At 46.7% G+C, this 27,369-nt stretch overlaps 1 protein-coding gene across 1 annotated transcript; it reads left to right on the top strand.

Moving 5' to 3' along the window:
- The first annotated feature begins 368 nt into the window (after positions 1-368).
- Positions 369-27,369, top strand: LOC146341862 (vomeronasal type-2 receptor 26-like). The gene is made up of 6 exons (XM_084807712.1): positions 369-414; positions 2,740-2,908; positions 3,775-4,063; positions 15,697-15,924; positions 20,980-21,106; positions 26,468-27,369. Exons 1-6 carry the CDS (start codon positions 369-371, stop codon positions 27,367-27,369), a joined length of 1,761 nt encoding a protein of 586 aa, XP_084663838.1.

The following is a 27,369-nucleotide window of genomic DNA, read 5'->3' as shown; positions in this document are numbered from 1 at the left end:
GGTGAAAGTAAGCATGACTGCATTGCCCATTTCCCAGTAGATTTGGGCTCTTGGCAGCCCACCAAACAGCTGATTGGTGGGCTGGAAGGAGCCCAATTTTGCTGCTGCACATGAGGAAGACTCTCCTCATGTGTCTGTGTAGCCAGGGCAGCAGCATACACAGAAGGGGAACTGGATGGCAACGCACCCTTCTGGTGGCAGGGCATCCATTGCGGGACACTCATGCAGGGGGCCTCATAAGACTCGCAGCCTGTGTGTTGCCCACCCCTGCCCTAGATTAATTTAGGGAAGTCAGTTTTATCTTGTTCTCATCCTTGGAAGAATCAGATCCTCTTAGCCAGCAGAGTTTTTGTCATTGGAGGTACAAGATGTCCTGCCACCTGAGGCAAGAGACATATGCCACCATCACTCCCGGTGTCTCTGAAGTCATTTAACCCATGTCCTAGGAACATTTTTAAAGCATCATGACTCTCCCATACTCAAAGTGTTCAACTGGAACCTTTCTTAAACTCTCCTCTGCTTCCATGCTACTTTGTTATACACTGGCCATCCTCAGAAGGTGACATGTTTCCTCCAGCAAAATGAGTTTGTTATCATCTTCTAAGTGGTTGCTTCTTGTGTTGGCAATAAATGAATGTATACATAAATAACTGTGGTTCTGGCTTTCATGGCCACCAAAGCAGGATCCTGGCTGAGGATGTGTGTAGGGAAGAGACTGGCCAACTCTTTTCTGCTCCCTTATCCAAACACCATCTGTATTGTGTGGCTGACAACCTCTTCCCCTTTTCAGATGTACCCAAGCCCTGTTCAGGTGTGCTGGTCCTGAACAGAGCACACACATGAGGAGAGGGAGTGCTCTAGTCCTGCCCCTTCTGTTGTTGCATTTGTGGCTTCTACTCGGGGGGGGGGGCTGTGTCTGTAGAGGAAATCCCCCTATATCTATGGAGGCTCTTCACACCAGACAAAAGGTGGGGGTGGGGAGACAGGGCTGAAGCATTCCATCTCCTCGTCTGTTTGCTTTATGTAGGTACAGCATGCCTGAAGAGGGCTTCAGTTGTACTGGAATGTAATGAGGAGTCTGCAAGTCTGTCTAAAGAGTCCTGAGCTATATGGGCTTCCTGGCAATGGTGAGTTTCTCTATGGCTTCCCTTGTCAGAAGCTTGTAAAGCCAACTCAATCAGGTCCCCTGGAAATGAAGCAGTCACACCACAACTGGTGGCCATTGCTCCTTAGGCACTGGGTTTCTGAGGAAATGTACCCCTGGGTAGTGAGGCAGCTGCACAGCTACTGAGGGGTCCTTCCATGAAACCCCTGGACAGCCTAAGGCAAGGGTTTGGAGGGCCTATCTAAGGAGCACTGCAACATCCTCTGAGCAGAACAATATAGTCGAGGGAACACTCTATGCCTGAGTCCCATCCGATAAAGACTCCTCCTTCTGCTTGTCAGAAGGGTGGCAGGAAGGGCCTGTCATCTTTCACAGCCTGCTCACCATTTGAGAAGGCATCTACTCAGCTTCCCTACTTGAGGAGGATCTGTTTAATTAATTGACAGAACTCAGGGTTGATAAAGAGGGAAAGCTGGAAGAGAGCACAGCATGTAGACAGTGTTTCCTCCACAAACAGGCAGCACTAAATGTGATGGCTTAGGGGGCGGGGAGACAGGGCTGGAGCATTCCATCGCCTCATATGTTTGCTTACAGCACAGTGAGCACACCTGAAGAGGGCTTCAGTTATACTGAAATGTAATGAGGAGTCTGTAACTATGTTTAAAGTGTCCCGAGCTATAGGGGCTTCCTGGCAATGGTAAGATGTAAGGAACATTGTCAGAATGATGTAAAGCCATCTTCTTGATGAATTTAATTATTCATTCCAACTCAATCAGGTCCCCTGGAAATGAGGCAGTCACACCACAATAGGTGGCTATTGCTCCTTAGGCACTGGGTTTCTGAGGAAATGTACCCCTGGGTAGGGAGACAGCTGCTTCCATGAGACCCCTGGACAGCCTAAGGCAAGGCTTTGGAGGGCCTAGCTAAGGAGCACTGCAACATCCCCTGAGCAGAACAATGTAGTCGAGGGAACACTCCATGCCTGAGTCCCATCCGATAAAGACTCCTCCTCCTCCTTGTCGGAAGGGTGGCAGGAAGGGCCTGTCATCTTTCACAGCTTGCTCGCCAGTTGAGAAGGAATCTACTCAGCTTCCCTACTTGAGGAGGATCAGTTTAATTCATTGACAGAACTCAGGGTGTCATTTTGTCCTATAGGTCTTTCCATACCCAAGCATTCTTTGTTGTCTGACTATATGACAGACAAAATGTCTGCTCAGATGTGACAAACAGGCATTCCACAGGGAATCCCCAACTTTGAACTGGCAATTATTCTCCATAGCAATTACCAAAAGGACGGTAATTAATTCCACTACTTTTGAACCCGTTGTGGAGTTTCACTAGCCATTAGCAAAAGTAATACTAAATGCTGTGATAGATATTATGAATAAAGAGAGACTAGGAATATAGAAGCTTCTAGCAATCTGTGGTCTGTTACATTACTCCATTTTATTTCAGCTTTCAGGCCTATCAGCAGATGGAAGAGCCATAAAAATCAGGCCAGTTTACTCTAAGAAATTCTAAAAAATCATTTAGATTAAAACAGGGGCATATGTATCGGCAGTGAAGAATTTTAGCTGAACTGAGGATGATCATCTTAGTAGTGCTGCTACTGTTACTTTTCCCTTACACCTTAGCAAATGGTTACACAGTTAAGTGCAGAGTCCACGATCCACACTCTCAGCTTCACGTGTATCATGAGCCAGGAGACTTCCTCATTGGCACCATTGTGTCTCAAGCCTTCATCTTCTCCAGCTCGATAGCCTTCAGCGAAGAACCCCCCGCATTGTTGCTTGAAGAACTTGTGTAAGGATGAAATTGTGTTCTTGTTTTCATTTTTCAAACCGTTTTTTTTTCCTTTTTCTTTTTTCACATGAGCTACATCCTCAGAATGTGGGATATTGGATTGAACTATAACAAAGTTTAAGGGTTTTCTCAATTTTCAAAGACACTTCCTGTGCAGTGAAAAGAATACACCCTCTATGAGGCATTAAATTTTACAAATGTTTGTTTTCTTTCCCCTGGTAAAAGAAAATAAAAAATTATTTCTTCCAAGTTCAAAATCTTATTATGAAATCCATTTAATAATAAGAAAAAATGATACAAATTCTCATTCTTCTTAATATTAAATTTAGGAAGGCTTTTATTCAGACGGGTCGAGTTTTTATTGGCTGACTCTCTTGTTTTTAGATGGTTTTGTCTGCAGCATCTCTCCCTCCCTCCCTCTCCCTTGCTCTGCTTTATTGCTTTTATTCTTTTCTTCTCCTTTATGTCTTTTGGGACTTTTTTCTATTTAAAACTGTTTAAAGTTGCCCTGGGTGCACTGTATAGTGGAATGGGGGATTTAAGTGTGAGTATATATATGTCCCCATCTGAGTCTCTGTGTTATTGGTCTAAATCTATATGTATGTATATGTTTAATAGAAAATACAAAATATTATTTTTAAGGTTAACTTTCTTTAAAAGGATATATTAGCCAGAAATCATTGTGTTCTGAAGGTGAACACTGATCTTGTTTGTCTTTGGTATCTTTGTGTAGTCAACTGGCAGGCTAAAATGCCTCCAGGAAGGTAGCAAATAAATATTGTGGAAACAACAACAACAACAACATCAGCACAGAACACCATAGCAATAATTAATCCTTCTGATACAGAATGCAACTTTTGTTCTAGTGCGGTACCGAAGAACTACCAACACATCCTGGCCTTGGCATTTGCCGTGAAGGAGATCAATGAGAACCCTCGGATCCTCCCCAATGTCACCTTGGGCTTCCACATCTATGATAGCTATTACACTGCAAGGTGGACATACCGTGCCACAATGCAACTTATATCCACATTGAAGAGATTTGTTCCCAACTACAAATGTGACCAGAATAACACAATTGCAGTCATTGGGGGTCTGGACTCTCAAATCTCATATTATGTGGCAACTGTTCTGGATATCTTCAAGATTCCACAGGTAGGTGTGTTTGTGCATGTCTGTGTATATTAAAACTCAGTTCATATTTATTTTGCCCTTTCAGGTGTAGAGACAGAGTTGTGTGCCTTTGAGAAAAGCATATGGACCTTAGTTTTAGTGCAGATAAAGCCAGCTTAAGAAATACATTACTTAAGTGACACCTGCAACAAAATGTTGCAGAGGATCCTCACTTCCTAACACGAGTGCTCCTTTTCAGGCTTCTAGGCAACAAGACGGCCAGGTCTTCCTTCAGCATAGTGTATTCTTCCCTTGTAGTGAGTTTGACACTGGAAGATTGGCAAGACATCAGGTGTGAACTGACACAATGTCCTATATGCTGTTCATAGTACATAGAGACTTGTATAACGGTATAACCCTGTATATTGGACATTTTACTTTGGCCTTGCTAGAAGTAGATTTCTTCTTGCACACAGCATAGATGCTATTAGGATGGCATTAGGAAGTGCTTGTGTGTGGTTTTAAAATATTGTACTTAGGTGAACTTCAGAGTTCTTCCAAGCATACTGATACCTCCCTTGTCTTTCTCACCCCCCCCCCCTTTGGCTCCAAACCTATTAGCATCCAGATCAGGAATCTGCTATCAGAGGGATAATTCTTTTGATTGGGGGGGAGGGTTCTCCCCATTTGAGTAATTACAGATGTGGCACAGGAGAGTATCTACATAATGTCTCAGGACATACTCACATGTAAGGATGGGTGAGAATTTTTTTTTCAGTTTGCATTTAAAAGCTAGCTTACAAACTTCGTATTTCCCAAACTGAACTACTAACCAGAACACATTTTGCCATTGAAATCCATACATTTTTGAAACATGCATTTCTGAAACATTTCTCACACACAAAGAAAATGTGAGCAAAAAAATGTGCACAAAAATGTGTATATCTCAAAAATGCGAACAAAATACTTAATCACAGGGAAATCACTTGAAACAATATATACATTTGAAACAGTGCATACACAAATGAAAACAAATGCATACAAAAGTGCATTTAGAAAATACATCTGCACAAAAATATAGACACATTTTCATGTAGACTAAAGAAAATATTCAGTATTTGATGGAGAGTTGGGAAATAAAAAATGTAGAACTGGAAAAATAATATTCTAAATGAAATTGAGCTTTACAGATTCCCCCATTCCAATCCGTTACATTTTCCCCACATCCTCCTCAACTTCTCATTTCTTCATGTTTATATGCATGTGTTATTTGCACAGAGAGGCAAGTAATAATTCACAGGTTGCATGGAAGCTATTCTATCATGTCTAAGATCTATGCCATTCTAGTAATGCCTGTAGGAAAAGGCTCCACTTTAAAGGTAGACCCTGAGTTTGACTGAAGATCATTAAACCTTACCTCCAAAGGGAGAAGATGAAAGAGGCAATGTGTACTGATCAGCTGAAAACAAATACCAGTGTAAAGAAAGATATGAAACAAGCCACTGTGCTTATTAATGTAGTTTGGTTGGCTGTTGAATACTGGTACTAGTTGTTACTCCTGCTTCCCTCATTAAGTTTTGGCCTGTTCCAGATTGGTTCTGGTTCAGGTTAGAAGTGGTATTGTAGTCTACTCTTATTTGTGACTGAAGCTGGTGCTTTATGTTTCTAATTTCAAATCTCTCTCTGTGTGTGTGTGTAGATAGATATAGATATTGATATACATAGATAGGATGTGCTATTGTTGTTGAGTGCTTTGTCATGCACTTTGCACTGCCTCCATATTGGTTTATTTGAAGAAACTACAAATTGTTCAGAAGTCAATACACTATATATTTGCAAGAAGAGACCTCCTCCTCCCCACAGTGTCTCTGTGCACTAATTTTGTTCATGTCCAAATGTACACACAACGAATATGGTTGGTGGGGGTGGGGTCATGTCCAGTTAGCTCAATGGCATTCACTTTGTACACCCATGGTGTCTTATGCAGAAATATAGGGTCATTTGAACACAGCAGAGCCTTAACATGTCTCACTGCCCTTTTAATAAAAAAGTTACCAAAGATGTTGAATGGAAACATATTTGAGGAAGACCTACAACAACAATAAATTGTACATAATGATCAGCTGAATTGTGATATCAGGAACGAACCACTTCTGGTATTCCATAAGCAAAATTACACAGCTACACATGTGTACATGACGGGTCATGCACGGACAAACACTTTGCTTTGAAAAGTTTTTTTTTCCCCCTCTGTCAACTTGGGTAACTTAAGCAAGCACTAATCTCTTAGTCTTATAATTCTCTTACAGACATGTTACGAGGGTAGCTTACGTAATGTATGGAGTGTGCTTTGAAAAGTTAAATGTGATGCATTATTGCCAGGATATGCTTCCTCTCTCCCATTACCAAATATCTTTAGCTCATATATGGCTCAGCCCCAGTGATGAATGATAAAACCCCAGGCCTTTCCTTCTACCAGATGGTCCCTCAGGAAGCTCTTCAATATGAGGGGATTCTCTCTTTGCTTCTGCATTTCAGGTGGATGTGGATTGGGGTCATAATTATGGATAATGACAATGGAGAAAGATTTGTGCGAACCATGCTTCCAATGTTTTCCAAGCAAGGAATCTGTTTTGCCTTGATAGAAAGAATCCCTATGCGAACATTTATCACTGAATTTCACAATGTGTTACAAGAACTGGCAAAAGTCTATGATAAAGTCACGGACAGCAAAGCCAATGTATTAGTGGTCTATGGAGAATCTTATTCTATTGTTTGTTTGAGATGGTTTCAATATTTATCAGAAAGAGAACATGTAACAGATAAACCAAATGGAAAAGTACTGATAATGACAGCCCAGATGGAGTTCACTTCAGTTGTCCTTCAAAAGACCTGGAATACACAGCTATTTCATGGTGCTCTATCCTTCACAATTCACTCCAAAGATCTAGCAGGGTTTCATCAATTTGTTGAGAATACAAAACCTCTCTTCAGAGAAGCAGATGGATTTATCAGGGACTTCTGGCAACAGGCCTTTGGATGTATATTCTCAAATACCATTGAGGGTGAGGTAAATGGGGATATTTGTACAGGAGAGGAAAAGCTGGAGAGCCTTCCTGGATCGTTTTTTGAGATGAGCATGACTGGCCATAGCTACAGCATCTACAACTCTGTCTATGCACTGGCTCATGCATTACATGCCATGTTATCATCTAGACTTTGGCACAGAACCATACAAGATGGAAGGGGACTGAAACTCCAGGGTAAACAGCAATGGAAGGTAATTGACAAAACAACCCCATTTGGCTTGCTATCAGTGGGTGTAACCAGTTTTGTAATAAATTGTTTTCCAGTACTCACATTCCTTCATCTTCTCATCAGGTAGAAGTGGCTTCTAAGCAGAATTTTTGATGTCATATTTCTTTTTTCTTTTCTTTTTTTGCCTTCTTAGGTTTGTATCCAATGGGTCATATGCAATGTTAGCCAACCTGCGTCCCATTCATTGCCACGGGACTACTCCAACTAGGGCCATCTTTGGATACAACCCTTAGTTCTCTTCAGTATATGTTTGTTTTTCTACACACACACACACACACACACACACACACACACTGTTCCTCTAACCACACTTCTCTCAGCACTTACCAGGTTCAGTTTTGCTTGGAAAGAGGCCACTTGAGGATTGTGTTATTTTGAAAGACATTTCAGTTTATTTACTAATTTACGAGTTAAGCATAAGCAGAGGCACAGCTTAAGCAGTATAACAGGTGGCCAAGTCCACTGCTTCAAATCAGAGAGAGAGAGAGAGAGAGAGAGAGAGAGAGAATTTTTATCCATTTTTCCTATAAACTATTATGAACATGAAGACATTCAAATTCAGTCCAGAAATTTGTCTGTCAGTTACATGGCCAATGCAAATAAAGAAACAGGCATGGCGATCTAAGTGTTCTTGTCCATTACCAAAAAGCATACAAAATCAGTTGGCTTAACTTTTTTTTTTCCCTGTGACTAAACACAGACAGATATTTTTCATGAGGGTCATACATTATATAGGGGAAACTGGGTAATATAACGGACTACACAGAAACACTGTTCCAAAGGTATAATCTCTTATAATGCCCTCCAGAAAGGCAGAAGGCATAACATTAAACTATACTTCTGTAAAATCAATTCGGCATGGCACTGCTTCACATCATATCTCCAGGGGGGCACAATCGAGATGCTGCTACCATATATAGCCACCAAAACATAACTCAGCATACCCTGATGCTGTTCACACATCACACTAGCCCATGGTGGCTGACTAGCCACACAGGGCAGGTTGTTTTGGGAAATAGGGGACTTGGTGGCAGAAGCCATCTTGTCTGCTGCCAAGCCCCCATTGCCACTCTGACTTGGCCTATTTTTTTGCAGGAATTCTTTTTGTGCATTCCCAAGCCCACTGGATGTGCACAAATGCCCCCCTTTAAACAAAGCATTCCATTTTCCACTGATGTGCATGTGCACAACAGTAGGAAACCAACAGATGCTGGCTTGCTCCTCCTGCACCCCTGTATGTTACATTTAGCTAACATATAGGATGCAGGTGAGGATAACCATTATCCATTCCCCAGCACACCTTTTTCAGGTGCAGTTACCCTTCCTCCAAAAGATGGTGTCATGTCCCTTCGTCCTCTCCCTTCGCAATCAACACACTCCAGGAAACAACACTTCAGGCCAATGCTCCTTATCAATAAACTACTAGTTTCTTTACAAATGCAGATTCTAGGAAACTCTCAGACTGCACAGACCACCTAATCCACACATCTATGAATATCAATAGAGGATATGAAGTGAAAGTTAGAGAAGTTGCCAGAAGTCTGGGCATGATCTTCATGGCCAGACTAGCTTTGCAGGGATGTCCCTCCCTTAGGGGGGCTCCCTCCTACACTGGCTTCCAGGATTGGCCAACCTGGAAGAGTATCTGAGTCCAGCCCCTAACTTTTCCTGCTTTGCTCTGAGATGGACCCTAGCATCACACCCCTTGCCCTCCTCCTCCCCCTCCTCCAAAAGTTGAGTTCTCATGGTGGAAGAATGGGGGAGCAGTTCAGCCTGGGCCATCTGTGTGTCATGGTCTTGGGAAATAAGTCTCACCATATCTGGGCTCACCAGGGAGGGTGCCTCCCTCTGTCCTTGCTGTTCCCATTCTGATTCCAAATCTGAGCTGCCAGACATCTCCACATGCTCAGATTCATTCCTGACCAATGGTTCTAATGGCCTTGATTTGGTCAGCCCCTAGAGCAATCTTTAGGGTTAACTGCAGATACACATCTAGTTCGAAGTGAAGGAGTTGTTGGGCTGTGGGGGAAGGGGGCCCACATGGGGAACTTCATGAAGGGTCTAGGTCACCCTAAAAACAGGGGTATTCCACTGGGAAGAGGGTATTTTAACCTTTTTTCCACCTTCCCAGCAAGATCCCCATGCTTTTTTTTTCAGTGGACACCTTCCTAGGGGTCCCCAACATTAGGGATGTTGGAGAAATCCTCCGTGGACTCCAATTAGGCTGGATTCTTTGGAATCTAGCCTCCAGAGTCTGGGGTGGGATGGCGCCACTCTGGGAGGATTCCTGCCAGACCAGCATGCCTGCTCCGGATCCTCCGGCAATACAGCAATGGCAGCAGCCATTGCCATTTTGCTTTGAGAAAGACAGCCGTAAAGCCCTGAGTTTTACATAAATAAAGCCATAAATGGCTGTGAGGGCTTCATGGCCACAAGTGGTGTCCACTATGCCATTTGCAGCTGTCTTTCTTAAAGCAAAACGGCAATGGCAGCTGCCATTGCCATGTCACCAGATGATCTGGAGCTAGGGATGTCAGAGAAATCCGCCATGGATCTTGGTGAGGCTGAATGCCAGTGCATTCGGCCCCCAGAAGTCTGTGGCGGAACGGCCTGCCCCCCCGCCCCCCCCACAGATCCCCCTCGGGACGAGACTTACCTGGGGCGGATGTTCCAGGTGGTGGCAGCTCCGGCGGCGGCTTCGGCGGCGGCGGCTGCAGCAGATGGTCTTCCGACTGGCTGCAGCTGCCATTTGCAGCCTGGAGGGTTTTTTTTTTTTTTTAGAGAGAGACATGATAGGCTACGTAAAGATTTACATAGCCTATCCCGTCTGGGTTAAAAAAAAAAATGCGTACGCAAATGGCAGTGGCTATGGCCGCCACCATTTCCGTTCCTTATTTTTGGCTGTCTTAGTCTACGTAAATATTTACGTAGACTATTACAGCGAAAATAAAGTGGAACGCAAATAGCATAGTGGGCGCTATTTGTGTTCCCCTTTATTTTCGCCATAATAGTCTACGTAAATATTTACATAGACTAAGAAGGCCAAAAATAAGGAACGTAAATGGCGGTGGCCATAGCCGCCGTCTTTTGTGTACGCGTTTTTATTTTTGTTTTTTACCCAGAACCCTCCGCGGCCGGAAATCCGGCTGCGGACGGCTCAGGCCTGGCTGGGCCTGGCCGGCTGCTCCGTGGAGCTGCCGAGGAGCACAGCCGGCCATTGCGGATTCCAGGGGGGAGGAACGGATCGCCTCCCCCCCGTCAAGGATTCTGGGGGGAGGGATGGAACGCCTCCCCCCCACCATAAACATAATCCGCAGAAAGCTAAGTACATTTCGTACATCCCTATCTGGAGCAGGCATGCTGGTCCGCAGAACCCAGTGGCCACGCGGACACTCAAGAGGATCCTGTGGGGGAGGAACAGATTGCTTCCCCCCCGTGGACCCCCCCTGTAATGGAAGGTAGGGGTTTCGTACATCCCTACCTAACATTGCCCCCTTGCACATCATGGCATCCCCACTGCTTTATGGAGAATTGTACCCCAACCTCACCTTTCAGTGTAACAAAATGTACTGAAAAAAACACATGGATCCTTCTGGGAAGAGGGTAATTCTAAACATCCCCCCTCCAAACTGGGGATGACTGTGACATTCTATGGGATGAAGGAGGAGTGGGGGGCCACATGGGTCCCCCCCCCAATGTGACACAACTGGGAAACCCACAGATAAGGTGATTTTAACCCTTTTTTCCACCTGTGGGGGTAGGGAGAAAAGAGTAAAATCATCCACTTCCCTGAGGGTTTCCTATTCGTGCTGCAGTGGAGTAATTCTCTGGGGTGGTCCCCCACTGAGCTCCCATTCCCTCCTCCCCCCTTCCCATTAAAAAAACAAAAACAAAAAAAGCTTCATCCTCAGTTTCAGGAAAAGATTCAGCAAGCCACGAAAAACATCGTTGGGGGGGGGAAGGTCATTTGGGGATATCTTTAAAGCACCCCCTTTCTTTTGAAGGTGTGGGCAGGCTGGCTCATTCCTTATCCCCTCCCACCTCTCCCCCTGCTGGCCTGCCCACCCCTCCAAAAGAAATGGGACACAAGCATTTTTTAAAAAATTCCCTTCATGCTGATCTTGTGTAAGATTGCGATGAAAATAGGGATGGCGGAGAATTTCTCCCCGAAACTTCGGGGGACCGAGCGCCAACGTGTTCGGCCCCCTGAACAAGTTTTGGGTAGAAATTCTCCGCACCCCCCCCCGCCCCCCGCACCCCCCCCCCCCGGGACGGGACTTACCTTTGCCGAATGTCCCTCCTGGCGGCCGGTCCAGCCGGCGGTTCACCGGGTGTTCGTGCGGGGCGGGAGCGGCAGCCAGTCTTTCGACCGGCTGCCGCCGCCGCCATTGCAATAAAAGAAAAAAAAAAAACGCCCCCGTGATAGGCTACGTGACGATTAACGTAGCCTATCACGGCTAGATCTGCAAAGTCAGCCATGATAGGCTACGTAAATCGTCACGTAGCCTATCACGGGTGACTTAAAAAAAAAAAGCGCGTACGCAAATGGCGGCCCCCATAGGGAGCCGCCATTCGCGTTCCTTATTTGGTCGCTGTAGTCTACGTAAATCTTTACGTAGACTACAGCGACCAAATAAGGAAAGGGAATGGCGGCTCCCTATGGGGGCCGCCATTATCTGTACGTGCTTTTTTTTTTTTAAGTCACCCGTGATAGGCTACGTGACGATTAACGTAGCCTATCACGGCTGACTTTGCAGATCTAGCCGTGATAGGCTACGTTAATCGTCACGTAGCCTATCACGGGGGCGTTTTTTTTTAAAAAAAAAAAAAACTTTGGAGTTCGCGGCTGGGCGAGGCGAGGCGCCTCCTCCCCAGCCTGAATTTCGGCCGGGCAAGACGGGAAGCCTCCCCCCCCGGGCTGAACTTCGCGGGGGGAGCAGCGAAGCGCCTCCCCCCCACCGTGAACAAGCTTCGAGGACAGGTAAGTAACTTTCGTCCACCCCTAGATGAATTTTTTTTTTAAAAAAAATGTGCCTTGTTTCCTTTGAAGGGATAGCCAGGTCAGGATGGGGAGGGGTGGGAGGGGTGCAGAACCCCCTCCCACCCTTCCCCATGCTGGTCTGCCTTCCTGTGTCTGCAAAAGAAGAAGGGCACTTTTGCCCTTTCCATAAAGTTCTGTCTCACAGCTTGACTTTTGACAGCTGCCCAAAGTCGAGCCGCTAGGACAAGCTTTCCCCAAACTGGGAACGAAGCTTTAAATCCTAATGCATAGGCTTGGATTGGGATTTAAAGCCGCCAGTCCCAAAAATCAGATGTGGAGCATCCAGCTTCCTGCCATGGGTCCTGTTGCCCATGGTGTGTGGGGGGTTGTATTCCTCTGAATTCTGATTTTCAGAAGAGGCACTATCCCCCGCCCCCCAATAGGGATGTACAGAAGTCACTTACCTTTTCGAAGGGTGACATTTGTGACGGGGGGGAAGCGCTCCATCCCTCCCCCCGAAATTCTCTCCAGCTGGCTCCACTCAGCAGCGATTCTGCAGAGCCTCCAGCCGGGGCCGCCCGCAGCTGGACATCTGGCTGCTGGGCAGCCTGCAGGGACGCAAATGGTGGCTGCCATAGCCGCCTCCAATTGCGTCCTTGCATTTTGCCGTGATAGGCTACGTAAATATTTACGTCGCCTATCATGGAAAAAACGAAAACAAAACAGGGAAAGCAAATGGTGGCGGCTACGGTGGCTGCCATTTGCGTTCCCTAAATATTTACGTAGCCTATCATGGCAAAAGAGAAGGGCACAAATGGCGGCCACTATGCCATTTGTGCCCCTCTCTTTTGACGTAATAGCCTACGTAAATATTTACATAGGCTATCATGGCCAGAAAAAAAAAAAAGGGAACACAAATGGCAGCTGCCGTAGCTGCCGCCATTTGTGTTCCCTTTTTTTTGCTGTGATAGGCTATGTAAATACTTATACAGCCTATCATGGCTTCTGCAGGGATGCAAATGGCATCCCTGCATTAGCCGTGATTAAGGCTGTCAGAGAATTCCGCCACGGATCTCGGTGAGGCCGAATGCCAGTACATTCAGCCCCCTGAAATCCATGGTGGAACGAAGCCCCCCCACCCCCCACTCCACAAAATGGCCCCTGAACAGAGCACCTACCTGCTGCCGTCCGCACTGACTTGCGATTGGCGGCCGCGTCTGCGGCTGCCATTCGCTTCTTCCATATAGCCATGATAGGCTACTTAAATACTTACGTAGCCTATCACGGCTTAACCAAGGCAACGCAAATGGTAGTGGCTACGGCGGCCGCCATTCGCGTTCCCTTTTTTTGGCCTTTTTTGGCCGTTTTGCCGTTTCCTATTATGGTGGGAAAAAACAGGAATGCAAATGGCGGCCACTATGCCATTTGTGTTCCTTTTTTTTTTTGGCCGTAATAGCCTACATAAATATTTATGAAGGCTAAAATGGCAAAAAAAAGGGAACACAAACGGTGGCCGCTGTAGCCGCCGCCATTTGTTTCCCCTGTTTGTTTGTTTTTTTGCAGTGATAGGCAACGTAAATATTTACGTAGTCTATCACAGCGAAATACAGGGATGCAAATGGCAGTGGCTATGGTAGCTGCCATTTGTGTCCGTGCGGGCTGCCCAGCAGCCAGATGTCCGGCTGCGGGCGGCCCTGGCCGGCGGCTCCGCAGAATCTCTGCGGAGCGGAGCTGGCCGGAGAGAATTTCAGGGGGAGGGATGGAGCACCTCCCCCCCACCGCGAATGTCACCCTTCCAAAACGTAAGTGACTTTCGTACATCCCTAGCTGTGATAGGCTACGTAAGTATTTACATAGCCTATCACGGCTATAATGAAGAAGCGAATGGCGGCTGCAGATGCGGCCACCATTTGCAAAGCAGCACAAATGGCAGTAGGTAGGTGTCCCGTTTTGTGCACCTTTCACGGGGCGGGGGAGCAGGGGGGCTTCATTCCACCACAGATTTTTGGGGGCCGAATGCACTGGCATTCGGCTTCACCGAGATCCGTGGCGGAATTCTCTGACATCCCTAACCCCCGCCACATTTTTTGCAAAACTGGGCCAGGAAACTAAAAAAAAGAAAGGGGTCTGACTGGGAAGCTGATCAGAGCTGGGAAGGGGGACTGGCAGAGGCAAACCGGGTGTCCTGACAGCCCCTCCATGGACACAATTGCAGGAGCCAACACAGGGAAGGGGGAGGGGCATGGGCAGTGGCTTGGCTGCACTCATGAATGGTGAATGCTTTGCAAGAGTGGCAAGGATCGCTGCCAGATGCCCTTTACCCTCAACGGCTTGGCATGTCTGGCTTGCTTCACATGGCTTGCCAACCCATCATGTGTAACACAGCCCCTATTGCAGATGGTTGGTTTTCACAAACAACCCACCCTGATATGAATGATCTGGGTTTGCATGACACACTAACCCATTATGGGCAGTCACCCATGTAACCCAGGGCACATGGGTTAGCATGTTGTGAGAAGCCAGTCTCTGCGTCCGACTCAGTCTATCTTGCTCCCTGCCTCAAACTGCAGTTCCTATTTTTTTCTCTCTCTTTTCATACATAGACAACAATTGCATTAACCTTACCAGGTGGCAGTGGTGGAAGGTCTCTCTCCTCTGATTAGTTTTCCCTATTGGGAATTGTTCAGGGTAGCCCTGTATCCAAAACATTTGGTCCCATCCACAGAAATCTGATAGGAAACCTGTTAATATTATTTGCTCCCCAACTCTCTCTCACTTTATGAAAGATACTGGTTTCCTATCAGATTACTGTGAATCAGAGTATCATTATCACCCTTAAGGCCTGGGTGCAGAACCTCAGGCCAGTGGGCCACATCCAGCTTGTCAGTACAGCCCTCTGGATTTCATGTGATGGCCAAGTCCTCTAACCCTGTCCCACCCTTTCACCTCATTGCCAGTTGTTTGGTGTTTCCTGGGTTTAGCACATTTGTTTTCCCATTCTAAATGCTGAATTGCCTTAGGCCAAAGGGCACATTCTTCAAATCATGCATAGCAGGGCCATGATTGGCTTACTTACCTCAGTGTATGTTCATGTGGCCCTGATTCAGATTGGGACCATGTCGATCTAGGGGATTTAAGCTTCCCTCCATTTTCACCCTGAAATTCCACCCCCTCACAGGGGTGGGGAGTAGAAACACAACTGACAGATCCAGTGGAACTGAATGTGAACCTGGAAATGTGAGGAAAATCAGAACTGTATCCAGAATAAAATACAAGCATATTTTGTTTGTGTATCTATCTCCATCTGGAAGTTTCAGCCCACTGCTATCAAATTACAACCTTTTTCTAAGTTCTTCTCTTTTACTTTTCAACTGAGCTCCATCGCTTTCTGAGCAATGTCTCCTTTAACAATGGTGCTGGGGACAAGTTTTCCTTTGCCCAGAATGGGGAGTTAATAGCCGGATTTGATGTGATCAACTGGATCTTTTTCTCCAACCACTCCTTTCATCGTGTGAAAGTTGGGAGGGTGGATCCCCAGACTCCTCCAGATCAAGCCTTCACCATCAATGAGGATGCCATAACGTGGCACAGCTGGTTTAACCAGGTAGGATCCAAGTGTGGGACACTTTGTTAACAGTGCAGCCCTATGCATGTCTACTTAGCAGCAGGTTCCATTGCATTCAATGGGGCTTACTCTGAGATAAATGGGTACAGGGTAGTAGTTTACAGGTGCAATCCTATGCATGTTTAGACAGAAATGAAGTCCTACAACAATACTGGCTGGGGAATGCTGGGAACTGCAGGACAGATTAAAAGCTCTGATTTCTAAACTGTTCATTAGTAATCTTAGGGCCAAAATAGACATGGGAAAACTAATTGTTGTTTTATTGCTTCAGTAGGCATTCTGATTAGATATCTTGGTGTCTGAATGAAGATGTAGTAGATGTGGAATGTAAACACAAGAGTAGGGATGTACAAAACCCACTTACCTTTTCGCGGAATCTTTTGCGTTGGGGGGGGATGGGGGGGAGGCGATCCGGTCCTCCCCCCCAGAAACCTCAACGGCTGTGGAGCAGCCGGCCAGGGCCATCCGCAGCCAGATTTCCGGCTGCGGACGGTAGGGATGTCAGAGAATTTTGCCACGAATCTCGGGGAGGCCGAATGCCAGTGCATTCGGCCCCCCGAAATTGGTGGCAAAACGGTCTGCCACCCCCCTGCCCCCCGGGGACAGGACTTACTTTGTGCGAATGTCCCTGGCGGCAGCGGCTCCAGTGGCAGTTTGGCAGCAGTTCAGCGGTTCGGCAGCTGTGGTGGCCGGTCTTCCGACCGGCTGCCGCCGCCGCCATTTCCAAGTTAAAAAACAAAACAAAACAAAACAAAAATGTGATAGGCTACATAAACATTTACGTAGCCTATCACGGCTAGATTTTAAAAAAATACCATGATAGGCTATGTAAATGTTTACATAGCCTATCACGGCTGAGTTAAAAAACAAACAAACGCGCGTACACAAATGGCGGTGCCCATGGGCGCCACCATTTGCGTTCCTTCTTTTGGCACGTGTAGTCTACGTAAACATTTACGTAGACTACGGTGAAAATAAAGGGAACGCTATTTGCGTTCCCCTTATTTTAGCTGTAGTCTACGTAAATGTTTACGTAGACTACACGTGCCAAAAGAAGGAACGCAAATGGCGGCGCCCATGGGCGCCGCCATTTGCGTAGGCACAGTTTGTTTGTTTTAACTCAGCCATGATAGGATACGTAAACATTTACATAGCCTATCACAGCTGACTGCGGGGACGCATTTGCGTTCCCGGCCGGCAGGATTTGCGGTGGGAGGGATGGGGTGCCTCCCCCCTGGCCAGAATTTCAGGAGGGATGGACGGGGCACTTCCCCCCATCCAGAATTTCAGGGGGGGACAGAGCGCCTCCCTCCCACCATGAATCAAATTTCGGTTCAGGTAAGTGACTTTCGTACATCCCTAGGACAGGCAGCTGTGGACCCAAATGGCAGCTGCCATAGGGGCCGCCATTTGCATCCAGTCAGGCAGCCGTGATAGGCTACATAAGAATTTATGTAGCCTATCATGGCTAACCCCCCCAAAAAAACCCAGAGCGTATGCAAATGGCGGCAGCTATGGCGGCCGCCATTTGCGTTCCCTGTTTTTTGCCGATTTATCTTACGTAAATATTTACATAAGATTAGGGATGGCCGTGACTTTCTCCACGAATCTCAGGGAGGCCAAATGCCAACACATTCGGCCCCCCGAAATTGTTGGTGAAATTCTCCGCCCCCCCCGCCCCCCCCCCGGGATGGGACTTACCTCCCTCGAATGTCCCTCTCAGCAGCGGGTCCCGGTGGCAGTTCGGCGGCAGTTCGGCGGGGGCGGGGGTGGTGGCTGGTCTTCCAACCGGCTGCCACCGCCGCCATTACAAAATAAAGTAAAAAAAAAACAACAAGCCCGTGATAGGCTACATAACAATTTACCTAGCCTATCACGGCTAGATTTCCAAAGTCAGCCATGAAAGGCTACGTAAATTGTTACGTAGCCTATCACAGGTGACTTTGGGGGGGGGAAAGCATGTACACAAAGGGCGGCGCCCATGGGCGCCGCCATTTGCATTCCTTATTTGGGCCCGGGTAGTCTACGTAAAGATTTACGTAGACTACGGCGAAAATAAGGGCAACGCTATTTGCGTACGCGCTTTTTTCTTTTTCCAAAGTCACCCGTGATAGGCTACATAATGATTAACGTAGCCTATCATGGCTGACTTCGGAAATCTAGCCCTGATAGGCTATGTAAATTCTTACGTAGCCTATCACGGGTTTTGTTTTTTTTTTAAATTCACTTTTGTATTTTGCGGCCGGGGAGACGGGGCGCTTCTCCCCGGCCTGAATTTCGGCCGGGCGAGACGGGACGCCTCCCCCCCAGCCTGAACTTCGGGGGGAGAACCGAAGCGCCTCCCCCTCACCGCGAAGCAAGCTGCGGGACCAGGTAATTGACTTTCGTACATCACTACATAAGATAAAACGGCAAAAAAAAGGGAAACACTAATAGCATAGTGGGCGCTATTTGCATTCCTTCATTTTTCACCGTTCTAGCCTACATAAATATTTACATAGGCTAAAATGGTGAATAAAAAGGGAACGCAAATAGCGCCCACTACGCTATTTGCATTCCCCTTTTTTTTCGCTGTTAATAGTCTATGTAAATATTTACATAGACTAAAACGGTGAAAAATAAGGAACGCAAATGGCAGCCGCCGTAGCCGCCGCCATTTGCTTGCGCCATTTTTTTTTTTTTTTTTACCCAGATGTGATAGTCTACGGAAGTCTTTACATAGCATATCATGTCTGGGTAAAAAAAAAAAAGATCAGATTGCAAATGGCGGCTGCAGCAGCCGGTCGAAAGACCAGCTGCCACCACCGCCGCTGGAGCCGCTGCCGTCTGGAACATCCACCCCAGGTAAGTCTCGTCCTGAGGGGGGGATCCAAGGGGGGCGGTCGGGTGGCAGGCCATTCTGCCACGGATTTTGGGGGTCTGAATGCCAGTGCATTCGGCCTCACTGAAATCTGTGGTGGAATTCTCCACCATCCCTACACAAGAGGTTATTTTAGAAGCACCATTATGCTGGGTGAAATTTAGGGATGGCGGAGAATTTCTCCCCGAAACTTCGGGGGGCCGAGCGCCAACGTGTTCGGCCCCCCGAACAAGTTTCGGGGAGAAATCCTCCGCCCCCCCGCCCCCCGCCCCCCCCCGGGACGGGACTTACCTTCCCTGAATGTCCCTCCCGGCGGTGGGTCCAGCTGGCGGTTCGTCCGGTGTTCGAGCGGGGCGGGAGCGGCAGCCGGTCTTTCGACCGGCTGCCGCCCCCGCCATTGCAATGAAAGAAAAAAAAAACAAAACACGTCCCCTGATAGGCTACGTGACGATTCACGTAGCCTATCATGGCAAGATTTGCAAAGTCAGCCGTGATAGGCTACGTGAATCGTCACGTAGCCTATCACGGGTGACTTTAAAAAAAAAAGAAAAAAGTGTGTACGGATAATGGCGGCCCCCATAGGGAGCCGCCATTCCCCTTCCTTATTTGGTCGCTGTAGTCTACGTCAATGTTTACATAGACTACGGCGAAAATAAGGGCAACGCTATTTGCGTTGCCCTTATTTTCGCCGTAGTCTACGTAAACATTGACGTAGACTACAGCAACTAAATAAGGAACGCGAATGGCGGCTCCCTATGGGGGCCGCCATTCGCGTACGCGCTTTTTTTTTTTTTTAAAGTCACCCGTGATAGGCTACGTGACGATTCACGTAGCCTATCACGGCTGACTTTCCAGATCTAGCCATGATAGGCTACGTGAATCGTCACGTAGCCTATCAGGGGACGTGTTTGTTTTTTTTTTTTACTTCCGTGTTCGCGGCCGGGCGAGGCGGGAAGCCTCCTCCCCGGCCTGAATTTCGGCCGGGCGAGGCGGGAAGCCTCCCCCCCCGGCCTGAATTTCGGCCGGGCGAGGCGGGAAGCCTCCCCCCCCGGCCTGAACTTCGCGGGGGGAGCAGCGAAGCGCTCCCCTCCACCGCGAAAAAGCTGCGAGAAAAGGTAAGTGACTTTCATTCACCCCTAGTGAAATTAAATATTTTTGGTTTGGCAAAATGAACATCCCTATACTGCATGTCAGACAAAATGATATTGGGGCGGGGGGAGAGAGAGCCTACAACGGAGTATTCAAAAATGTATTTAAGCTAAATTATTTGGTTTCCACCCTGTTATGGGATTGGCTTGGCATGGGACTTGAAGCCAGCACAAATGTGCGTGCGAACACAAATACTGAGGCATGGGAGGCCCCCTTTAGTTAAGGTGACCCCCCAAAGGTTTTACCATTAGAAGCCTCAAATTTCTACTCCTTATAAAAATGCCAGAAGTTGAGCTAATAATGTGAAACTTGGTATCCATGGTCTATTTTATGAGGTCTACTATTGTGCATCTTAATGCAAACTCCACAAAGCCAGGCAACTGGAATTTAAGGCTGATGCCTTAACTGATGACCCCCTGGATCAGGGATGATGTTGTGCAATGTCACACATTGTATTTGCTTTCAACTTACCCTCTAAGCACCCACACTTTTCCTTGGTCAGGAACGATAACCCATATTGTCCAGGTTACTTTATGCAGCATCTAGCCTTACTACTAGAAGAGGGTTCCATCTCCCTGTTTAACCCATGCTGCTAGCAACTGATGGAAGGAACAAACTGGCATGGGTAATGCTAATTAAACATTATAAACACCCTGTCACATATCATACACACACACACACACACACACACACACTTGAAGAGGCATGGGGTTTCCTTTTCTTTGATTTTTATCCACAGAAGCAGGTGAGAGCCAGGAACTAGGTGGTGGGGCCAGTCATGAGTGTTTTTGCCATACAATTTTATTACCAAAAATTTCCCACCTATTGAGAAATGAGGAAAAGGACAGAAGCTTTGTACCTACATTAGCCCACCCTTTCAAATATTAGGAAAATTGCATGAGATAACCCCACTCAAAAGTAAGTCCCAGGAAGTTTTAGTCATATTCAGAAAAACTCCAGAACCTAAAGGATTCCAAGCTACTGGTTCTCAGAATTAACATTGTCCTCTTTCATTTATGGATTAGACTCGACCATTTTCTGTTTGTAGTCAAAGTTGCCATCCTGGTTCTAGTAAGAAAGTGAAGGAGGGGGAACCATTTTGCTGCTATGATTGTACCCCGTGTCCAGAAGGGAAGATTTCAAATCAGACAGGTAAGACATATGTAATGCATATTTATCAAAAACATTGTGTACAATCCAAACGAATGTGGGTTGCCTGTCTTGAAATCTGGAACACAGTCTTGTAGGTGCAACTGAAACAGGTGCTTTAGGAGGTTTCCAGATCCTGCTTTTATGGCTTCATCACCCTACCTCATTAACAGAAGTTTATGGGTTTTGGTGACAATCTGAAGCCACCTACTGAGTATGGGTTAGCATATTGGGTGAACCCAGTCCAGGTGCTGGGCACCTAGAACCTGCCATTCATTGAAAATAAAAGAGCAACCCATGTATTGGCCTGGCTATGAGGCACCAAGCCAGAGGAAGTAGCAGTTGTATTTGTGAGATGTTCCACAGGCAGGAGGAGGGAGAAAGCACAGAAGGTGGTAGCCCCTGCTCCCCAAGAGAAATAGATCAGAGAGAGCTGAAAACCACCCACTACCATTGTTGGGGCTGTGTGTATCTGGACCATGATTGGTACAATTGTGGGTGCTTGCATTCTGTCCTGGGGATGCTATTCTTCTACCTGCTCTGCTGTACCAATTTATTTAGTTCAGTAAAAGGAACAGTTTCATGGGTGGGGCAGAGTTTATCAGCCTGGTGAATCTCAGAATTGGGGGTGATGCTGAAGTGAGAGTCTTGCAAAAACCTGTTGATTGCTACTTTTCGTGGACTGCATTTGCATCAAGAGCTGTAGCTGGCATTGTTGCAGCTGCAAATAAATTGGGACCAAGTAGGATGGGAGTAAGTGAGAACTCAGTTCTGTCGCTCATAGGAATCAGTGGGAAAAAATCCAAGCTTTTAACATAGCACCTGTGTCTGTCAACCCCTCAACCATGCAAAGAATGGGTCCCTGATCCTTCTAACTTGGGTCCTACTTTGCTTTTGGCATCATCCTTTCAGTGGCCATTTCTTGTGTACTGGGAATAGGGTTGGCGGAGAATTTCTCCCCAAAACTTCGGGGGGCCGAGTGCCAACGTGTTTGGCCCCCCGACCAACTTTTGGGGAGAAATTCTCCGCAACCCCCCTGCCCCCTGCACACCCCCTGGGATGGGACTTACCTTTGGCGAATGTCCCTCCCGGCGGTGGGTCCGGCAGGCGGTTCGGCGGGTTTTCTTCCGGGGCGGGAGCGGCAGCTGGTCTTTCGACCGGCTGCCGCTGCCGCCGCCATTCCAATAAAAGAAAAAAAAAAAACGCCCCCCGTGATAGGCTACGTGACGATTAACGTAGCCTATCATGGCTAGATTTGCAAAGTCAGCTGTGATAGGCTATGTTAATCATCACGTAGCCTATCACGGGTGACTTTAGGGAAAGAAAAAAAAAGTGCGTACAGATAATGGCGGCCCCCATAGGGAGCCACCATTCCCATTCCTTATTTGGTCGCTGTAGTCTACATAAAGATTTACGTAGACTACAGCGACCAAATAAGGAACGCGAATGGCGGCTCCCTATGGGGGCTGCCATTATCCGTAAGCGCTTTTTTTTTTTTTAAGTCACCCGTGATAGGCTATGTGACGATTTACGTAGCCTATCATGGCTGACTTTGCAGATCTAGCCGTGATAGGCTACGTTAATCGTCACGTAGCCTATCACGGGGGCGTTTTTTTTTAACTTTTTAGTTCGCGGCCGGGCGAGGCGAGAAGCCTCCCCCCCCTGGCCTGAACTTTGGGGGGGAGCAGCGAAGCGCCTCCCCCCCACCGCGAAAAGCTTCGAGGACAGGTAAGTGACTTTCGTCCATCCCTAACTGGGAAAAGCCATCTCAGTGCTGCTGACTTTCATGGGTATGAAACCATGATCTGGGATATTGTTCTCTCCTGTACTCCTTTCCAAGCGGGTATATATAAAATAAACAGTACCAACAACAGTAACAATAATACAAACATCTAAAGTGGCATATACATAAGACAGATGAATAAAACAATCCTACATTCACACCTAAGACTCCCCCACCCTATGTTTTTGAAGTGTATGGTTTTACATTAATTACATTAAGAAGATGCTAGAAAATGTTATTAATTAACCTGTTTTTCCCCCTTCATGGACCATTGCCTTGTTGTGGAAAAGGGGCTTGCGTAACTCAGTGAAGCCATAAGCTATGCCATGCAGGGCCACCCAAGACAGACAGGTCATGGTGGAGAGTTCTGACAAAATGTGGTCCACTGGAGAAGGAAATGGCAACCCATTCCAGTATTCTTGCCAAGAAAACCCCATGGAATGTATCACAAGGCTAAAAGAGATGACGCTGGAAGATGAGCCCCTCAGGTCGGAAGGTGTCCAATATACTACTGTTGAAGAGCAGAGGGAATTTCCAAGTAGCACCAGAAAGAGTGAAGCGGCTGGGCCAAAGCCGAAATGACACTCAGCTGTGGATGTGTCTGGTGTAGGGATGGACGAAAGTCCCTTACCTGTCCTCAAAGCTTGCTTCGTGGTGGGGGGGAGGTGCTTCACTTCTCCCCCCTAAGTTCATGCGAGGGGGGGGGAGGCGCCCCGCCTCGCCCGGCCGAAATTCAGGCCAGGGGGGAGGCGCTCCATCCCTCACCAGTGAAATTCAGGCTGGGTAGAAGCGCCCCGTCTACCCGGCAGCAAAAAAAAAAAGTAACCCCCCCCCCAAAATGCCCCTGTGATAGGCTACGTAACGATTAACATAGCCTATCATGGATAGATTTGCAAAGTCAGCCATGATAGGCTACATTAATCGTCACGTAGCCTATCACGGGTGACTTTGAAAAAAAAAAAGTGTGTATGCAAATGGCGGCCCCCATAGAGCGCCGCTATTTGCATTCCTTATTTGGTCCCTGTAGTCTACGTAAACATTTACGTAGACTACAGCGAAAATAAGGGCAACGCTATTTGCGTTGCCCTTATTTTCACCGTAGTCTACGTAAATGTTTACGTAGACTACAGGGACCAAATAAGGAACGCAAATGGCAGTGTCCTATGGGGGCCGCCATTAGTGTACATGCTTTTTTTTTTCCCCATGGGCTACGTAACGATTTACGTAGCCTATCATGGCTGACTTTGCAAATCTAGCCATGATAGGCTACGTTAATCGTTACGTAGCCTATCACAGGGGCGTTTTTTTTTTACTTTCCTTGTAATGGTGGCAGCGGCAGCTGGCCAAAAGACCGGCTGCCGCCCCCACCCCAGACGAAGACCCGCCGAACCGCCGCCAGTACCCACCGCTGGGAGAGGCATTCGGCAAAGATAAGTCCCATCCCAGGGGGGGTGGGGGCGGAGAATTTCACCGCTGATTTCGGGAGGCCGAATGTGTTGGCACTCGGCCCTCCGAAGTTTCGGGGAGAAATTCTCCCCCATCCCTAGTCTGGTGGTGAAAACAAAATCCAATGCTGTAAACAACAATATTGTTTAGGAACCTTGAATGCAAGATCAATGAATCAAGGTGGTCAAACTTGACCACAGCTGGAGGTGGTCAAACTTGAGATGGCAAGACAGAACATCGATATCTTGGGAATCAGTGAACTAAAATGAACTAAAATTTTATTAGCAAACTAAAATGGACAAGCATGGGCGAATTTCATTCAGGTGACCATTATATCTACTACTGTGGGTAAGAATCCCTTAGAAGAAATGGAGTAGCACTCATAGGCAACAAAAGGGTGGGAAAAGCAGTACTGGGGTACAATCTCAAAAACAATAGAATGATCTCAGTACGAATCCAAGGCAAACCATTCAACATCACAGTAAGTCAAGTCTATGCCCCAACCACTGAGGCCAAAGAAGCTGGGGTTGATCGGTTCTATGAAGACCTACAACACCTTCTAGAACTAACACCAAAAAAAATTTCAGCTGAATTTGAAGAATCTAGGGAAAACCACTAAACCATTCAGGTATGACCTAAATCGTATCCCTTATGAATATACAGTGGAGGTGAGGAATAGATTTCAGGGATTAGACCTGATAGACAGAGTGGCTGAGGAACTATGGACGGTGGTCCGTAACATAGTTCAGGAGGCAGAAACGAAATCCATCCCAAAGAAAAAGAAATGCAAGAAAGCCAAGTGGCTGTCTGATGAGGCTTTACAAGTAGCGGAGGAAAGAAGGCAAGCAAAAAGCAAGGGAGAAAGAGGAAGGTATATTCAACTGAATGCAGAGTTCCAGAGAATAGCAAGGAGAGACAAGAAGGCCTTCTTAAATGAACAATGCAAAGAAATTGAGGAAGACAACCGAAAACAATTGAATGGGAAAGACTTGAGATCTTTTCAAGACAATCGGAGATCTCAAGGGAACGTTTTGTGCAAAGACAGGCATGATAAAGGACAAAGAAGGCAGGGACCTAACAGAAGCAGATGAGATTAAGAAGAGGTGGAAAGAATACACAGAAGAACTATACAGGAAAGATCTGAATGTCCCTGATAGCCATGATAGTGCGGTCACTGAACTTGAGCTGGACATCCTAAAGAGTGAAGTCAAGTGGGCCTTAGGAAGCATTAGTAACAACAAAGCTAGCGGAGATGACAGTATTCCCGCTGAGCTATTTAAAATCCTAAAAGATGATGCTGTTAAAGTGCTGCACTAAATATGCCAACAAATTTGGAACATTCAGCAGTGGCCACAAGACTGGAAAAGTTCAGTTTACATTCCATTTCCAAAGAAGGGCAATGCCATAGAATGCTCAAACTACCGTACAGTTGCACTCATTTCACATACCAGCAAGGTTATGCTCAAAATCCTACAAGCTAGGCTTCAGCACTATGTGAACCGAGAACTACCGGAAGTACAAGCTGGGTTCTGAAGAGGTAGAGGAACTAGAGATCAAATCGCCAACGTTTGCTGGATCATGGAGAAAGCAAGAGAATTCCAGAAAAAGTCTATTTCTGCTTCATTGACTATACTAAAGCCTTTGATTGTGTGGATCACAACAAACTCTAGTAAATCCTTAAAGGGATCAGCGTACCAGACCACCTTACCTGTCTCCTGAGAAATCTGTACAAGGTACAAGAAGCAACAGTAAGAACCGGACATGGAACAACCGATTGGTTCAAAATTGGGAAAGGGGTACGACAAGGCTGTATATTGTCACCCTGCTTATTTAATTTACGTGTATGAGAAACTCTGGGTTGGATGAATCACAGGTCAGAATTAAGATTGGATCTTTTTCTTAACTCTTAAATGGGTTAACTGGCAGGTTCAAGGCAGATGGGGATGGCACAAAATCCATAATTGAACAATGGTGAGAACCTTTAGAGTGAAGGGAGACCTATGAAAACCAGACTCTAACAGCTGGTGGATCAGGGTGGGCTAAAAACACTTGGCCCTGATGGCCTCATTGACACCAGAGCAAGTGAGAGGTGTGGCATATATGCAAAGACTGTAACCATGTATTTTCTTTTTCAGACATGAATGATTGTTATAAATGCCGAGATGAAAACTACTCAAACCAAAAACAGGATCTGTGTATTCCCAAGTACACAAGTTTCTTGTCTTATGAAGAACCCTTGGGGCTCAGCTTAGCCTGTTTTGCTCTTTTCTTTACTTTGATTACAGGTTTGGTGTTGGGAACATTTCTGAAGAACCACAGTACTCCTATTGTCAAAGCCAACAACCGGAACCTCACCTACACTCTTCTCAGTTCCCTCCTGGTCTGTTTTCTTTGTGTATTGCTATTCATCGGTCACCCTGGAAAGGTGGTGTGTCTCCTCCGACAAAATGCCTTTGGCATCATCTTCTCAGTAGCTGTTTCTTGTGTTCTGGCAAAAACCATCACTGTGGTTGTGGCCTTCATGGCCACAAAACCAGGATCCAGGATGCGGAAGTGGGTAGGGAAGAAAATGGCCAACTGCATTGTTCTTTCCTGCTCCCTTGTTCAAGCAGGCATTTGCACTGTGTGGCTGGCAACCTATCCCCCTTTTCCAGATGTTGACATGCACTCAGTGACAGAAGAGCTTATACTGCAATGTAACGAGGGGTCCGTATTGATGTTTTACTGTGTTCTGGGCTACATGGGCTTTCTGGCAATGGTGAGTTTCACAGTGGCTTTCCTTGCCAGGAAGTTACCAGACAGTTTCAATGAAGCCAAGTTCATCACCTTTAGCATGCTGGTGTTTTGCAGTGTTTGGTTATCCTTTGTTCCATCCTACTTGAGCACCAAGGGAAAATACATGGTGGCTGTGGAAATCTTCTCTATCTTAGCCTCCAGTGCTGGGCTGCTGTGTTGCATCTTTTCCCCAAAATGCTACATTATTGTGTTGAGGCCTGAGCTGAATAGGAAGGAACCGCTAATGAGACAAAAAGAGTGA

This window comes from Heloderma suspectum, chromosome 6 (genome assembly GCF_057233095.1).
Source record: "Heloderma suspectum isolate Gila_16-S chromosome 6, 16-S_ref, whole genome shotgun sequence".
NCBI classification, from domain to species: Eukaryota; Metazoa; Chordata; class Lepidosauria; order Squamata; family Helodermatidae; genus Heloderma; species Heloderma suspectum.
This window is presented reverse-complemented; position numbering and strand designations above follow the sequence as displayed.